Source organism: Hemicordylus capensis, chromosome 4 (genome assembly GCF_027244095.1).
Source record: "Hemicordylus capensis ecotype Gifberg chromosome 4, rHemCap1.1.pri, whole genome shotgun sequence".
NCBI lineage: Eukaryota > Metazoa > Chordata > Lepidosauria > Squamata > Cordylidae > Hemicordylus > Hemicordylus capensis.
Genome location: NC_069660.1, coordinates 79,746,979 through 79,764,413, shown reverse-complemented (window position 1 = coordinate 79,764,413; position 17,435 = coordinate 79,746,979). Strand labels below are relative to the sequence as shown.

Below are 17,435 nucleotides of genomic sequence, written 5' to 3'. Positions count from 1 at the left end.
CATGTGGCAGAGGTCTCACTTTCTACCTCACACATGGACCTTCTTGCTATTTTGTCAGGATCCCACATCTGCATCTCTGCCTTGTCACTTGATTCCTGAAAAACAGTTTTTGCTGTTGTGGCTCAGCAAGCATTCTGTGAAATTATCACATCCTGTTTTTCTCTGGCATAGATAGAAGCTCCATTGAGCTTGCTGCATGGCTACAAAGGGCCTTGTATTCTAAAAGAAAGCAGAAAGTTGAGAAGAAAGAAGATTGACCCTGAGATACATTTTCAGCCTGTAACTCTGTTCTGCAAATCCCAGCTCTCCATCCTCTCAGTTCTCTGTTGTACTCACAATTTGCCTGCAGGATTCAGCAGTTGAAAAACACTGGGAAGAAAAAGGGCAACAGAGAGGGGACATAATTTCCTCCGGAATAAGACTCTGCAGCTGGCTACTGACCAAAGAAAAACAAACACCCTTCCTGAGATTCAAGCCAGGCTGCTGGAGGAACAGCATCTGACCTGGTTGGTGTTATTGGGACAACTACTTTCCTAGCTGCGCTTGTTTCAGAATCAGAGGCTGACTGAGAGCCCTGTTGCTCACAAAGAGACAGGGAGCAAATTTCATAATAAATAATAGCTTTATTTGTGGTTCAAGGTTTCAGCTGTCCTACATAAGAACCCCCTTCTTTCTTTTTTTGCAAGGTCATCCTATCAAAATCAGTGTGATCATATGCTACACTGTTTCTGCAGGCCAGAGGGAGAGCCAGATCAGTGCAAGATGATTGGTGGCATAATGGCATGTTGAGGACTTGGCCAAAATGTGTCCCATCAAGTCCAGCAGAGAAGGGTTAATGATTGCAAGGGTCCACTTAGTCAAGAGCTTGAGAATCCTGCACTGAAACAAGCCAAATTCCGCAAGAAAACTCCCGTTTTGTAAGAAAAATGCATTCTGAAAAGTGGACAGATTGGCATAACTTTACATAATTTACACAATTTTTAAATTGCAACATTTTGGATCTTCCCCCCTCAGCCTTAGGACTTTTGCGGGTGGAAGTTCAGAGGATATGAACAGTGCCAGAGGATATGAACAGAGAACATACATCTGTACCTGGGAGATAGGGGAATTGTGAATAAGAGAGCCACAACAGGGAGCTATGGAGTACGCAGAGTTTGTCACCGATCACTGAGTGCCCAGCCCTTCTGTTTCCTGAGCAAACTCCATGTATACATTTCCAATGCAACAGCGGTAAGGCCTTGATAAAAAAAAATGAAAGCTGGGAATGCAGAAATTCTGAACCAAACCAAACCAAACACCAGATTCTTTACTAGAAAGCAAGATGCCATATCTCACAGTACAATCACATCCATCCATGCAGAATTGTTAGGCCACCAAAGTACTACAAGTGGGCACCATGATCACGGGGCCTCACCTTGCATTTTGGGGTGCTACAGGGGAGGCAGGAAATGCCTGAGGCATTGCAAAGGTTTGGTGTGGGTGTCTTCCCCATTGCCACACTCCCTGAGTTGCCAGCAATGTTGCTTATTTAAGGGCTTAGTTATCAGTTGTTCCTTTAGAGGCTGAAATGGAAGAGCTGATCTCTTCCACCTTAGAGTGCTATGTTTGGAAGCTGAGGTGAATAAGACCTTCTCACACATACATTACGCAGAACTGTTGTTCAGCTGTGTCAGAAACCAACAGAGCTGGATCAGCAGTCCTCACGCATGCATTTTGAAAACAGAAAAATCTAGGCAGCTAACAAACTCACATGCCCCCACCCCCACCCTGACCCTGCCACGGGCTCCTTTAGCAGGGAGGCAGGAGAGCGCAACAGTAAGGAACTCATAAGAGACAAAGGATGAAGGCAGCTGTGAGTCGTCACTTAATCTGGGTAACCATTTCTGAGATAGCTTCCCATTTTAAAATGGAAGATGCTGAACCTTCAGGAATGCCAGCAATTATCAATTAAAAAACAACAAAGAGGTGTTTGCTTCAGCAGGCCTTCTTGGTTTATTTCTGGGGAGACTATGCTCCTCTGAGGTTTCTTACCAACTGCTGTAGAGTGAGTGTGCTTTCTGCTTTTATTTTGTTTAGGTTGTTCTTTAAGGTTGTTGTCACGTACTTTGGATGTGTCTTTGAGGGGAAAGGGGGAGTATACATTTAAAAATGAATAAAATACTAAAAGGATAATCAAGTTTGGCTCTGAGGGTGCTGTTAGAAGTACCACTTCTAGAAGTGGTGACAATGCCAAGGCAGAAATTGTGTGTGTGTATGGGGGGGGTGTATCTCTAGGAAGGGGGCATTAACTAGCATGGGTGTGGCCACTGTCAGTGTTTTGGAGTGGCTGCTGTGCCCACTGCACTGATCCTGCTCATCTCTATGGACAGCAGAGAACTAGTCAGCACACCAGTCACCCTCATACCCCTTTATCTAGAAGCATTGCAAGGGAGACCAGCCAGCCTAAATAGGGAGGCATTGTAAAGCAGCTGCAGAAGATGTGCTATCTAACTGGGTCAGGAGCTGTAGAGGTGTTCCAGGTAGGAAATTCCACTGAAACTGCAGTCCAGAGAGAGCCAGATCCTTAGGCTCAACTTGTAATAAGTTGCTGGAAGACAACAAGATAGGGTGAGATTGCTCTGGGTAAGCTGGGTGGGACCAAGTGGGGCATGAGGCAGCTAATAATGAGGCTGGCTGTTTATCCTGTCTGGGTGTGAAACGTACAGGGTCACCATCATACACACAGAAGCACAATAGGTCACACTTGGTTCCCTGTGTGATGCACAAAGACAGGATTGGAATACAGACAGTGGCCTATATACTGCACAACATTCTGTCTGCCTTGTAACAGGACACATGCACAGTTGTGCAAGAGCACTCTTGAGCAACCGTGTGCGCACTTTCCATTAAAGGCATGGAATGTTGCACAGGATGTCAACTACTGGAAGCCCAGTGTGACAGGATCCCAGGGAGGGGAGACAATGGGCCTCTATGCACTCCATGCATAAAGGGACTTTGCTTCTCCATAACCACTACCCATTTCAGCTTCGAGCTAGCAAAGCCCCTGCGACAAGTCCTGTTGATTTTCTCTACAGAAGTCCATAGCTTTTATTGGTGAAAGTCAAATGGCCACAACTGGACAGAGAGTTCAGGTGGGGCAAATCTGACCCCTGCCTCTGACACTGGGATTGCCTATGCCTGGTTTACTTTTTGCCACAGAGAAAGCTCTCTGTGTCTTCAATGGACTCAAAGACTTCTGTGGCAGAAAGGAAATACAGCCAGTCAGAGTGATGGGCACTTTGCGAGTAGAACATAAACATGGATTTTTAAAGCTGCCCTGCATCATAACAGATGGATTGTTCTGCCACGGCCTCTGGACCTTGTGACTCAGCCATGCCTGGTCCAAAGAGCAGCAAAGGCTCTCACACTTACTCCTATAAGAGAAGGGATGCCAGCATAGCAAGAGGAGGAAGAGGGATGCTTGCTTACTAGTCCCCTTGCTTTTCAACTTCCCACAAAGAGAAGTTCAAGAGATACTAAAAGAACGAGACGGCACATATGAACAACATTTTGGAGACTAGCAAGGGACAGATGGAAACTGCCAGGAGTTTTAAAAGATAAGGTTGTTTTTCTAACTCCAAATCATATGAATGGGTTTAGATGGGGAAGGGAGAAAGCAATTACCATCCTGCATTGGTCAAAATTGAATGAAATGACTCAGATACTAGTAGCAGCTGTTTCTTGGCTTTAGCAGTGAGCTGGAGAAAGACGGTTCCAATTGCCATGGTTGTATTTATTAAATACCTCCCATTAGCTGCTATGTTCTGCATTCTTTCACACACCAAAAAAAAAAAAAAAGTAGATTGTCAAGTGCAAAAACAGCTACAGTTCAGGCTTAGGTGAACGTGCTGCCCTGATATAGCTGTTGGAGACGGTGATATCACTGTTCATGTGCTGGTCCAGGAACTCTGAGGTCTCTTCTGCAATTTGTCCTGGGATCCGAAAATCAATGGTAGGCTGGTCCCCTTTAGGGCTAGGGTGGGTGAGAGTGTTCCTGGCCTCAGCATTGCAGCCTGTCCCTTGCAGGAACTGCAAGAAGTTCTCCTCAATGGAGCCTTCCCGACTTGGCAGCCTGAGGTCTTCCTCTGGTGGCTGCTTGAAGAAACAGGTGAGGTGCTTGCTAAGCTCTCCCCGGATCTGTCGGTTGAGGCACCCATAGAAGAAAGGGTTGGACGTGAAGGAAAAGTAGCCAATCCAAGTAACCACATTCTCTGTCTGCCGGCCAGGGAAATGGGAGCTCAGCACAGAGTAGAGATGAAAGGAGAAATATGGCAGCCAGCAGAAGAGAAACTGCCCTCCCACTGCTAGGAGGATGATGGCAGCCTTCCCACCCCCAAACGTCCTCTGAGGGGTAGTCCGAGGGGCTCCTGAGCTAGTCACCATCGTGGATCTACTGCTAAGGGATTCCGATCGCTGCCGTGGAGTATCCATCCAAGTTGGGAGTGGGCCATGGTGCATGGCAGCTACTCTGGCCACTTTGAACATGCCGCAATAGACAACTAAAATAATGAAGACAGGCAGAAGGAAATAGAAAATAGCAAAGAAAACCACAAAAAATTTGCAGTAGGCACTCCGACTCCACTGCAAGGTGCAGCTCTGTCCATGGTAGGGTAGGGAGCCTCTGATGTGGTCTTGGGAAAGCCATCCTAGGATGGGGATGATGGACATGACTACTGCCTTGATCCAGACACCAACCAGGACACAGACCACCAGGCCAACCGTCATCTTTACCTCATAGCGCATGGGGTGCACCACATAGTAGTAACGTTCTACATTAATGGCTGAGATGGAGAGGATGCACATGGTGATGAAGCAAACACTCAAGAATAGGTAAACACGGCATATGGCATCTCCAAAGAGAGTGTCATCAAAGAAGGCTGAGCTGGACAGCATCGCCAGAGGCATTAGGGTGACAGCAGCTAGGAGATCCACCAGGCAAAGGTGGAACACAAAGACAAACTTCCTCAGTGCTGGTGTCTTGATAATGACCGTCATAATGGCTACGTTGCCAACAATAGCTGTCAAGTCAATCAAGAGCATGAAGAAGAGACCCACAGACTCGGAGGCCACATCTCTGGTCTTGGTGTCTAGGCTGGAATTGAGATGCATAGAGCTCTGGGACGTCTGCAGCAGCCTCCTTATCCTGACGGAATTCCTCACCCACTGGGTGGGAAGAGTTGGCTCCATGGAGACTAGCACCTCCCTTCACAAGTCCATCACCCATCCTATTCTGGGTCCCCAGAGAATAATCAAGAGAATCAACAGTGGTAGTGGAGAACGAGCAGCTCCAATGGATTCACGTTCTTGCCATCTTCTTTGCCAGTGTTAAAGCCCAGCAGGCAATTGTGTACTCTGAGGACTCTCATACCTTCCAGTGGCCACTCAGTTCTGTAAGCCATTATACTATTAGACTACAGTCAATTGGGCATTAATGTTTTCATCTCATTTCAACTGAACTTCATTGGGGATAACAGCAGGGTGATGTAGAAAGAGCGTGGAATCTGTGCAGGGGATAGAGAAGGTCCCCCCTTTGCGAACCATGTAGAGTCTTATTGCATCTCTTGATTTGTTCTTTTCCAGGCAATTGTTAGCACCTATAAAGAAACATATTGATAGGTTAATCTACATGTCAGCCAGCAGAAAGTCCTAGGACTGTTTTCCAGAAAGGTTTTGTTAAGTCCATGCTGTAGTGGTTAGAGTGTGGGACTAGTGCTGGGAAGACCTGAGTTCAAATCCCCATTCGGCCATGAGGCTCACTGGGTGACTCTGGGCAGTCATGTATCTCTCAGCCCAACCTGCCTCACAGGGTTGTTGTGAGGATAAATATAACCATGTACTGGGCTCCTTGGTGGAAGAGCAGGCTATAAATGTTTAGTTTTTTTAAAAAAAAGACTGACAAACACATGTAGACTGAATACTGCACTCTTAAGGGTGGAGTATTGCATTCATGGTCAATGTTGTGGGACATGCCTTGATAGATCTTGTGGGGGATCCTTCAGTCACCCTCAGAATAATACTGCAATTTAAGTCACTAAAGTAGGAAATATAGAAACCCGTCAAAGTCCAGGACTAGTACTAAGTCTCCCTGGTCCATTTAGCACCCTAGGAAACAGAGGTCCTTGGTGGTCAATTTCTCTATGAGGAAATGGCAATGTCACGAGCCCTGCCCCCACAACAGCGAGTCAGGAGTCTGACCAGGATGAGGCTGATCCGGCACTGGGCTTAGATCCCTGCTCTGAAGAAGCAGGACCCATGCCGGATCCAGTCAGGAACACAGGTACATAGGAAACTGCCTTATACTGAGTCAGACCATTGGTCCATCTAACTTACTATTGTCTACCCTAACTGGCAGCGGCTTCTCCAAGGCTGCAGGCAGGAATGTCTCTCAGTCCTATCTGGAGATGCCAGGGAGGGAACCTGGGACCTTCTGCATGCAAGCAAGCAGATGCTCTCCCCAGAGCAACCCCGCCCCCAAAGGGGAATATCTTATAGTGTTCACGTGTGGCCTCCCATTCAAATCCAAACCAGGGTAGACCCTGCTTAGCAAAAGGGGCAATTCATGCTTGCTACTACAAGACCACCTCTCCTCTCTAATGCACAGAGAGCATGGCGGGCTCAAAGTAGCTAGTGTAAAAACATACGGTCAGCGCCTCTTCTGTGAAAAACGGTGGCTCCCAGTTTCCAGGATGATACACAAAACTGAGACCAGAGCTGAGCCCACAGTGTTGCTGCACAGCTGCCTGTCCTGTCCCATCCCATACTTCAGGGTCCTCTGGGTCCAATAGTCAGATAAGGGAAGGCAAGGCTAGGTCCAGGCAGTACCATGGACAGAGACCTATGAGATATGTTGACCCAACAGCAGCAGGCAGAGGCAAATACTGCTGAGAGCCCAGTCCACCCCTGCTAGGCTCCGCCTCCATGCTGAAAGAGCACAGCTAGCTTAAAGGAGCAGCCTCTTGGCTTGAAGCCTGGAACTCCTCCTTCTCTCCCGTTGTTCCTGCCTTGTCTGCTGCCGGTGTTGATACATGGATATTGGTGAGGGAGATGGAGGAGGTGAAGGGGCTGGTTCTTCTGAGAGCTCAGGCCCTGAGGATGTCACCAGGGAAGGTCTAGGCTCCTCAGGCACTGTTAAAGGGGGCTCTATCTCTGGAGCTCCCACCAGCTCCAGTCTGATGTTGGGAGCTGAGGCCAGACTGGGTTCTGGTCCTGCCCCCTCAGAGCTATCTTCTGGGGTTCCCCCAGGCTCTGGACCATCAATGGGGCCAGGAGCTTGTGGTAGCAAGCATGAATTGTCCCCTTTGCTAAGCAGGGTCCACCCTGGTTTGGATTTGAATGGGAGGCCACATGTGAACACTATAAGATATTCCCCATTGGGGATGGGGCTGCTCTGGGGAGAGCATCTGCATGCTTGCATGCAGAAGGTCCCAAGTTTTGTCCCTGGCATCTCCAGATAGGGCTGAGAGAGAGTAACCCCTGCCTGCAACCTTGGAGAAGCCACTGCCAGTCTGGGGGGTAGTCAAGACTGAGCTAGATGGACCAATGGTCTGATTGGTATATGGCAGCTTCCTATGTTTCTATGTGTAAATAATGTGAATGTGGAATAGAAAGTGGAAGAAAGTTGGCTTTAAACTGCCTGCAACATGCTAGACTATGTAAGTCTCGCCTTTGCATTACCAATGTGGAAAATGGGGGTGGAAAGAACTATCTAAGCTTTGTTATTCATAAATAATGATTGTTCATGCAAATAGCCAAAGTGTCACCGGCACTGACCCTGTAGAGAAAAACCTCCCAAGAGAATGGAATTTGGGATCTTTGCTTTGTTTTATTACTCTATTTGATAACTTGGCAGCATCTTTTCTCCAAAGAATAAAACATCTTGGTTGCTATTTATAGTTGTTGTTGTTGTTGTTGTTTTTAAATGAGTTGAGTGGCATAAACCCCTGTCTGCTGATGGAAACAGAGGTGCACCTAGGTAATTTTGGAGCCTGGACCTAAAGGCCTTTGGAGCTCCCCCCCCCGCCCCCCGCCACTGCAAGTTAAGCATCTTAACCCGCCGCCACTGCAAGTTAAACATCCCTACACACCCACACCGTGGACACATGCAGTATTTTTAACACGTGGGCACTTGAGGGGCACAAACTGCAACTGAACTAACAAGAATGTAAGAATATAAAGACAGGTATCTTTATGCAAATATGCATTAGCAGAAACACTTCAACATGCAACTAAACATATCCCCATCCCACCTGTTTCTTTCCCTGCTCCATCTCTAAAGCAGAGGTCCAGCTTGGTTGCCTGGCACAGTGCAAGCCGGCGGTGTGGTGTGGCAACCACATCACTCGAGACAGACTAAAGAGGATTTGGGGTCCCCAGGGGGTGTGGAGGCCCTGGACTTCTGCCCAGAAGTCCAAGGGAAGAGCGCCTCTGGGTGGAAACCAAGATTTGTATCTGCTGTCAACAGCCCAACTGCACCACTATGCCAGTGGAAGAGTATGCCAGTGTATCTGCACTGCTAGTGGAAACTCCAGCCAATGTTTGTGCACTGATGCAGTGGGGCAAGGCAACGAAGTGGCAAGGAAGGCAGCAGCTTAGTGAGGGAGCTCTTGCACTGAAAGTACTGTCTCGGTCACTGCACTCGACGCCCTGGTAGCGCCACTGTCAGACACATCCTCACAAACACTAGCCGTGCACACCAATCCAGTGACCATGTGCTGCAGCCACCCCTGACCATTGTACATTACTCTATCTTGGCTCTCCGCAGACAGCTCTTCAACAGGTGCAGAAGACACCTAATGCCAAGCCTGTTGATGGAAGGAGCAGTGGGGGGGGGGAGAGAAAGAAAGACAGCCATCTAGATAGCAAAGGAAGAAGCTTCTTTCTCTCCTCCCTTGCAGCTGGATTTACAGTTTAAAATCCATCTTGGCGATGGGGAAGGGCGGAACAGGTCTGTGAGGGAGGGGGTGAAGGCCATGCCCTCTGATGCTGCTATAAGCTAGAAGGGAGGGGGCAGGAAGGGAGAGGGGTGTCCAGGAGCCAGGGAGCAGGAGACAGGTGGGGTGATGTCTGGGTGAGAGAGGCAGAGCACTTGCTGCCCCATTGCACAGGCATCGCCCGAGGGCATGTCTCGCCTCACCTCGCCTCATGGATGAGCTGCTTCTGACCTGTAATATTTATGACTAGCATCTGAACTAAATTACTCAACAGAAGTCCCATTGAAATTAATGTTAGTTTTGACTAACTTGACCTATTCATTTCAGTGGGACTTCTATTGAGCAATTTAGTCAGGATGTCGGCCTATATTTGTTGTTCAAAGTGTAGGTCCTGATTTCATTTCTGCTAAGGACTATTTGCACCATTCTAAGGAGCCTTAATATGGAGGCAAACAACATATGAAGTTGTGTTGTAACCAAGAATTAAGGTCTATGTATACTATCAACTTCTATTGGTTTTATACCAGATAAACCGTCAAAGAAACCTGGGAGAATATTAGATGGGCCCTCTTTACAGAAAGTTCTGGAAAGAAGGAATAACAAACCAGTTTAAGTGTCTTGTGCAGATCTGCCCTTCAAGGCAATCTTATCAGTTTTCTCGTAACAGAAAATTCAAATATTACAAAGAAGCGGGGGGGGGGGGCTTCAATGACATAGGAGCCAAACTAGACGTGACTTTAATTATGTCATTGACCCTGGTATTCTTGCTTTCCACACTACCACCTTCCTGTCAATGGCATGCTCAGGGAACCAATGGAAGCTTGTTTTCCAGATCAAATAGCATAGGGCAGGGTTTCTCAACGTGTGGGTCCCCAGATATTATTGGACTTCAACTCCCATAATCCCCAGCCCCAGGTGTCTTTGGTTGGGAATTCTGGGAGTTGAAATCCAATTACATCTGGGGACCCACACGTTGAGAATCCCTGGCATAGGGTGATCTGGATCCATACAACAGCAGGGGGTAGGATTACCCCCTGTCATGGTCCTGGTGGACTGTGGCACCTGATTAGAGGGGGGGAAGCAAGCATGCTGGGACCAATGCTGTGATTAAAGTCATGTCCAATTTAGCCCAAAGACCCTGCAATTCCCTGCAGAATCTTCCTAGGTTAATTGCACTTTCAAGAGGAGAGTCGTGTCTATGTAAAGGAAACTTTTTTCCCCTTTCCAAAAAGTTGGAAGCTGAAGGAAGCCAGATATTAGCTTAGCTGCCTGAGACAAAGTGAGGAAGACGGCTACCAGAACCAGGAGAAATATTTACAGAGATGATGGGAAATGAGGGAACAATCGAGGGTAGATTCCATTAGCTGCTGTAGACTGTGGATGAGCAACCTTCCCTAGGAGCATTAGTGATACCCTTGCGTTACCTGACAGGGCTTCTAGTCCAAGCAGAAGAAGCACGAAAGACCAGAATTTCTGCCAGGATAAAAATTCTGCCATATTTTACAACTAGCTCAACTCAGAAAGAAGAGCTTTCTAAGGCTTTCTAAGTTGACATGGTAGCAGCAAGGTGCAGGGGTCTAGATCCCCTCCTAAACATCTGAGGAATTCCCTCCCCACTTTTACAAAATATCCCCCCCGCAAACCTAATAACACATCTTCCCCGCAAAAGTGTCTTTTCTCCCCACCACCCAAAAGTTTAAGCTCGGAGCTGCTCCGCAAGCTTTCCCCTCTGTATGCACCCCGACATAACATTGTGTGTCACAGATCTGGTGCAAAGGAGAACTTTAAAAGGGGTACAGATTTTATTAATCAGACCAAATACTAGAATCCCAGCATATTTCAGGCTATACGCATCCCCTCTTCAAGGGAATATTGTATGCCAAATTTCAACATGGAAAGAAAAGGTCATTCCCATAGGTACAATTGTTGGAGATTACAAGGTCTATTCTTACTTCTGGAGCATATCTGCACAACAGATTTGATTACTTTAAAAAGCAGGTTGCTTACTTGTAACTAATGATCCTTGAGTGATCCGTGGGCATTACCCATTAGTATGAATAACACTGGATCACAAGGATCAGTCATCTCCTTTACTTGTGGAACTCTCAGAACTGCCATTTTTAAGGGGACTAAAGAATTCTCACAGACACATCTCAGTGTCTTTGCTGACCTATTATTCCTAGGATTCTTTGGGAGAAGCCATAGGAGCTTTATTGGTTTAAAACCAGCTTAACTGGTTGAGTTTGTAACGAAGATGATGTTGTAGAATGGAATTTCTGCATCTCAGGCAACTGTGCCTACTTTAATCTCCCTTTTTCCTTCTTACAATATTTATATTTGATATGTGGTGTTGTCCCTGAAGGAGGGCTGTATGGTTCAAAACACACCGGGAATCTGACTATTCTTCTGGATTACAAACTTTTCTGGGCACATTTATAGTTTTCTTTGCATCAGGTTTGGGTGGAATTGTCCTCTTTTGTGGCTTACTGCATTCTGGACAATTTTTGAAATGTGGCATCCCCCAGAAGGTAGTGAGCCATAACCAAAATGTGTGTTAGTACATTCACAAGAATGGGCCACAGTGGCTAAAAAAAACCCCTAACCCAAATCATAACCTGTGGTAACCACCAGAGGTGCACTTAGGTAATTTTGGAACCTGGACCTAAAGGTCTTTGGAGGCCCCCAATCCGCTGAAGCCTCCCTCCCCCACACAAAGTAAGCATCATCCCCCGACACACAGACACACATACATCCCATGACTCACACAGTATTTTTAACACCTGGGTTCTTGGGGGCACAAACAGCAACTGAACTCACAAGAATGTAAGAGTATAACACAGGTTTATTTATGCAAATAAGCATTAGCAGAAACACAACACGCACCTTAACATACTCCCATCCCACATATCTCTTTCCCCACTTCCCACTCTGTCTCTAAAGCTTCAGGCTGGTTGGTCTCTGGGTCATCTCAGAGAGACCACATCACTCCTTTGTTGACAGAATTACACTGGCTGCCAATAGGTTTCCGGGCAAAATACAAGGTGCTTGTCATAACTTACAAAGCCCTAAATGGCTTAGGCCCCGAGTTTCTAAAAGAACGTCTTCTTCATTATGATCCCCACCGCCCATTGAGGTCGTCCGGAGAGGTCCGTCTCCAGCTGCCGCCAGCTCGGCTGGTGGCCACACGGGGACGGGCTTTCTCGGTTGCTGCCCCGAGACTGTGGAATGTGCTCCCTACTGAGATACGATCCTCCCCATCTCTGACAATTTTTAGAAAGCATTTGAAAACCCATCTCTTCACCCAAGCTTTTTCTGTTCTTTACAAATTTTAAGGTTTTAATTCATGGTTGATTTTTAAATTGTTAAATTGTTTTAAGTTTTTGTATATATTTTAACTTGTTTTATACTATTGTTATCCGCCCAGAGACGAAAGTTTGGGGTGGTGTGCAAATGTAATAAATAAATAAATAAAGCAAGCAAGCAAGCAAGCACCTGGCACAGGTCACAATCACACTCATCCACCCGGTGCAGTGCAGGCCAGCTGTGACCACACCACCCAGAACAGACTAGGAGGATTTGGGGGGCCCCAGGTGGAGTGGAGATCCTGGACTTTGGCTCCAAAGTCCAGGGGTAAGAGCACCACTGGTGACCACCACTTTTAAATGAACATGGCCTCCTCTGAGTCAGAAGTTTCATCTTCAGTACAATCCTCTTGAACATTGACAGAGCATTGTCAGGAAGCTTGAAACCTAGCCTCTTAGCTGGTCAATAGCATTTCCTGTGTTTCCCCACTTCACATTGTCCATTGTTAAATGAAGTTAGTGGCTGACATACAAGGCAAGGATGCGCCAGTACAGTGCGAGAGCAACCTGATAGAACTTCCCAACTAACTGTACTAGTTCAGCTGGGAAGTGACAATTTCTGATGCTCTCCCCTTTCCCAGGAACATAAGAACACAAGAACAGCCCTGCTGGATCAGGCCCAAGGTCCATCTAGTCCAGCATCCTGTTTCGCACAGTGGCCCACCAGATGCCACTGCAAGCCTACAGGCAGGAGTTGAGGGCATGTCCTCTCTCCTGCTCTTAGTCCCCTACATCTGGTACTCAGAGGCATCCTGCCTTTGAGGCTGGAGGTGGCCTATAGCCCTCCAACTAGTAGCTGTTGATAGACTTCTTCTCCATGAAGTTATCCAAACCCCTCTTAAAGCCATCCAGATTGTTGGCTGTCACCACATCTTGTGGCAAGTTGATTATGCATTGTGTGAAAAAGTACCTCCGTTTGTTGGTCCTAAATTTCCTGGTAATCAATTTTATGGGATGACCCCTATTTCTAGTGTTATGGGAGAGGGAGAAGATTTTCTCTCTATCCACCTTCTCCACACCATGCATGATTTTATAGACCTTTATCATGTCTCTCCGCAGTCGTCTTTTTTCTAAACTAAATAGCCCCAGGTTTTGTAGCTTTGCCTCATAAGAAAGGTGCTCTAGGTCCCTGTGCCACCTGAAAATATGTCCCCAACGGCTGCATAACTATCAGGGACATGTTTTCAGATGGCTCAGAGTACTTCGGAAAGAGGGCAGCGTCAAAAGTTGCCACTTCCCCACTGCACCGGTGTTGGGAAGCTCTGTTAGGCTGCTCTCTCACAGCACTGGTGCATCCTTGCTCTGTATGTCAGCCATTTATACAATGTCTACTTAAAACAAAGGATTAGCTCTTCTTAGTAGGGTACAGAACAAGTGGTTAGTGTAAGTTAAAACCAAATCTATGGGGTTGTGGGGTTTTCATAACACATGAAAGAACAATGGATTATAGAAAAAACATTGTTATTAAGCACCACACCTTGTTAATCTGTCAAAATGTTACTCCCAAAACATACAATTCTCAGCATTTCGTAACGCATCTTAATGAAATTGTGAAACAGGAACAGAACAAGAAAACTGAGAGCTCTTACCAGGGAAATCTGCCACTTCTTGCAATATGCTCCAGTATTAGGAACAAATTTTGTTCACTTCAGCAACAGGTGCACATACGGACTGACCCACAAGCGAATAGTGATTAGCGTTAATCACTACTAATTAATATTATTTACATATTATTTAATATTTAATTAGATTAATAGTAATCAATTACGCTGGTTTCAACCAATTAAGCCTCACTGAAGTCAGTGGGAATGTTGGCTTAACCCGGTTATGGATGCATGAAAAACGGTAAAACCATACTGTATTCCTCTTTTTAAAAGCTACTATTTTGAAGTCTCTTGTGCATGGCTGGCCAGCTGCTGCAATCTCAGTGCCATCTTCCTTGTGTTAGTTTCCTAGCAGGGCAGTGAGATGGTGGGACTGACCACGACTGGGAGGCAAAAACTGTAGAAGGCCACTGTCATGCAAATATAGTCCATGGGGAAGGACCATAGCTCAGTGATAGAACCTCTGCTTTGCATGCAGAAGGTCCCAAGTCCAACGCCCAGCTTTTCTGGGTTGGGCTGGGATGAATATCTGCCTCAAATCCTAGAAAACCACTGCCAATCTGTGTATCTGGGTTATTTATTTATTCACCAAATTTGTATACCACCCCAAACTTTCATCTCTGGGCAGTTTACTACAACATGAAACAAGCAAGAACCTTAAAACAACTTAAAACCACAGTGAAATTAAAAAGCTTGGGTGGAAAGATAAGTCTTTAAAGGAAAGGAAAGGTTGTGCCCATCAAGTCAGTGTCGACTCCTGGCAAGCACAGAGCCATGCGGTTTCCTTGATAGAATACAGGAGGGGTTTACCATTGCCTTCCTCCCGCGCAGTATGAGATGATGCCTTTTCCGTTGTCACTGAAGTGAGCATCCGCCTCCAGCACCTCCCTTTATCGCTGCTGCCCAATACAGGTGACTACAAATATATATTTACTAGGCACAGGCTGGGAAGCACACCGGCGCGGATTCAAATTAACAGCCTCTTGCTCCCCAGGCAAGCTGCTTCCCTGCTGCGCCACCACAGCTAACTTCTTAAAAGTTGTTAAAGATGGGGAGGTGCTTATCTCAACAGGAGTGCCTTCCAGAATCTCAGGGCAGCAACAGAGAAAGGCCCACCCTGCACTCTATTGTCTTTAGTGTACACAATACTACACTAGTGGTCTGACTTGGTATAAGGCTATACCAATATGTATAAGGTAACCTAATAGGTTTGATGACATTCTGCTACATGGATTTCGTTATCCATTTGATCCTGGAGATTTTCTGCCCCGCATTCAGGATTTCCTGTATCCCACCATCAGTATTCAAGAATCCCAAGAGTCCATGACTTACCCGTTTGAGCTGCTCAGAAGCAGGGAACTGCTGAACACCCATTTTTCTTTCCAGAAGGGCCATGTTTCCATCCAGCAAATGCTCCCCCTGTGCACCAATTCAACAGATATTTTTTGAAATACAGAGCAACTGAAAGAAAAGCGAAGCCACCCATCTCTCTGAGGGCAGCCGTTTGGACTGAGCTCTAAGAATGTCAGCAGGAGCAGCTACATTCTGCTTGGCTCGGTGACACCCATCGTCCCATTGGCACATGGGCTGGATCAAGGGCATGTCTCGTGGCGGCACTGGGCGGGCACAGGGGGTCCTGCCAGCAGCTCCAGCTCCGTGTCCCTCTGACGCATTCCACAGCAATGGCTATTTGTGGGACACAACACCAGAGAGGCTTGTTGGCCAGATCTGATGTGCGGCACCTGCTTTCCTATCTTGACCCTCAACTCCAGTCCCAGGAGCTGCTTTCCATGTTCCAGGAATGGGAGCTATTGCCCTGAGCAGACCATGAAAGCAAAAGGCGACCGTCACCCCGATGCACATGGATGCCCAGCCAGGGGCACTCTGCCTTCTCCCTAAGGTTGCCAAATAGCCTTTCATTTCCTGTTCTACCTACACTACAGCCTCATGGCACACAATAGATTCCCCTCATTCTCAGATGACATGCTTTCACAGTATATGGCCCCCTCCTGCATATACCACCCCAGCTCCCAAATGCTTGATATTTCTGAAATGGACTGAGGGGTGCTTTTGAAGGCAGGTGCTGTCTTTTAGCCGTACAGGACTTGATCTGTCTTCCAGTGAGACATACACACTCACACATACACAGAGAGACACACACCCTCCTCCCCAGTTCCTGCTCACATGGGTTTCCCACTATGCTGCCTTCAGCACTGCCAGACAAAAGAGTTCCCAAGTCCTTGTGCTGGACGCCTCTCTGCTGCTTCTTTCCAGCAGAAATAGAAATGGGTAACTCCCCACCCCACCCCACCCCCGGGAGAGATGTCCATGCTGCTACTGTCCACCTCTTCCTCTTGCAGAATCCTTACCTTGTGCTACCCCACCTGCTTGGAGGTGCTTGGAGACCGAGCATCCTACCAGTAGGCCTCAGCTTGTGCTGGAAGGGAGAATCTCAAGGATCTTGAAAGCAGGGGGGATCAATCTAGGCTGCTGCTCCTGTTCATTCCTTTGCCCTGCTGCTGGTAAATTAGCTCCCAGCTTCAAATGCAAAAGGATCCTCCCTGGCTGCACAGCTCAGGTTGTCATTGCTCGCTCTGTTAAAAATATATTTTGGAGTCTCTCTATTCAGACTGCCTGGTGCTCATCTCCAGGTCCATCTCAGCTTCTTTGAGAGGATGCACTGACTATGTGCTTTTCTCCCATCGACAAACACACACTGGGTGACAGAAAAGCACCTGCAATATCCTGCCCTGAAGGACTGCCTGCTAACTAGCCTAAACTGGCCCTTCCCTTCTCTGACCCAGGCATCCGTTCATACCTTCCCTGTTCAGGTTTCCAGTATACTGTACCTCTGGGCTGCTTCTCCTCCACTGATGCACAGATCCACTGCAGTGAAGGGTGAGAGGCAGCCAGAAGCTTGGAGAGGTAGGTCGGCTTCTGGGTCCTAGAAGCCTCCGGATTCCCTGTTCAGTATTCTGGAATTCCATGTGCACATAGCCTGATATGTTGCAAGTGGTGGGGATATGAAGTTCAAACTTCATAGGATGGCCTATGTAAAATACTCAGCTGTGACCCTTAAAAATCATGAGACTATCTTAAGGATGAAGTCACTTTTTTTTTTAAAGAAAGGAGTTTGCTCTTCTGCTTTCTTGTGGTTAGGGACACAGTGAGCTGATGTTGTTACCCTTTTTCTTTGCAAACAGTGAGTAGTACAACTATTCCTTAAACACAGATCCACAAATATTTAGCAGCTGAAGCTTTTTAAAAATGAAAATGAGAGTCAGTGTGGTATAGTGGTTAGAGTGTTGGACTAGGACTGGGAAGACCTGAGTTCAAATCCCTATTCAGCCATGAAACTCACCGCATGACTCTGGGCCAGTCACTCCTCTCTCAGCCTAACCTACCCCACAGGGTTGTTGTGAGGATAAACATTACCATGTACAATGCTCTGGGCTCTTAGCAGGAAGAGTGGGATATAAATGTAAAAATAAAATAAATAA

At 46.9% G+C, this 17,435-nt stretch overlaps 1 protein-coding gene across 3 annotated transcripts; it reads right to left on the bottom strand.

The window, feature by feature from the left end:
* Nucleotides 1-3,751: 3,751 nt before the first annotated feature.
* On the bottom strand, nucleotides 3,752-16,823 carry GPR61 (G protein-coupled receptor 61). Of its 3 annotated transcripts, none has more exons than XM_053313607.1 (3): nucleotides 16,785-16,823; nucleotides 15,268-15,354; nucleotides 3,752-5,633 (listed from the first exon to the last, which is right to left on the bottom strand). In XM_053313607.1, the coding sequence occupies exon 3, from the start codon at nucleotides 5,224-5,226 to the stop codon at nucleotides 3,862-3,864; it is 1,365 nt and encodes a 454-aa protein (XP_053169582.1). In that variant the 5' UTR covers nucleotides 5,227-5,633; nucleotides 15,268-15,354; nucleotides 16,785-16,823; the 3' UTR covers nucleotides 3,752-3,861. The 3 variants fall into 3 exon arrangements, with proteins under 3 accessions (XP_053169582.1, XP_053169583.1, XP_053169581.1); XM_053313608.1 differs by having other exon boundaries at nucleotides 16,754-16,801; XM_053313606.1 differs by lacking the exon at nucleotides 16,785-16,823 and adding an exon at nucleotides 16,305-16,744.
* Between the last annotated feature and the right edge of the window lie 612 nt (nucleotides 16,824-17,435).

Coding starts and splice junctions, on each gene's coding strand:
- GPR61 (XM_053313607.1), bottom strand. CDS start 5,226: ATGGAGCCAACTCTTCCCACCCAGTGGGTGAGGAATTCCGTCAGGATA.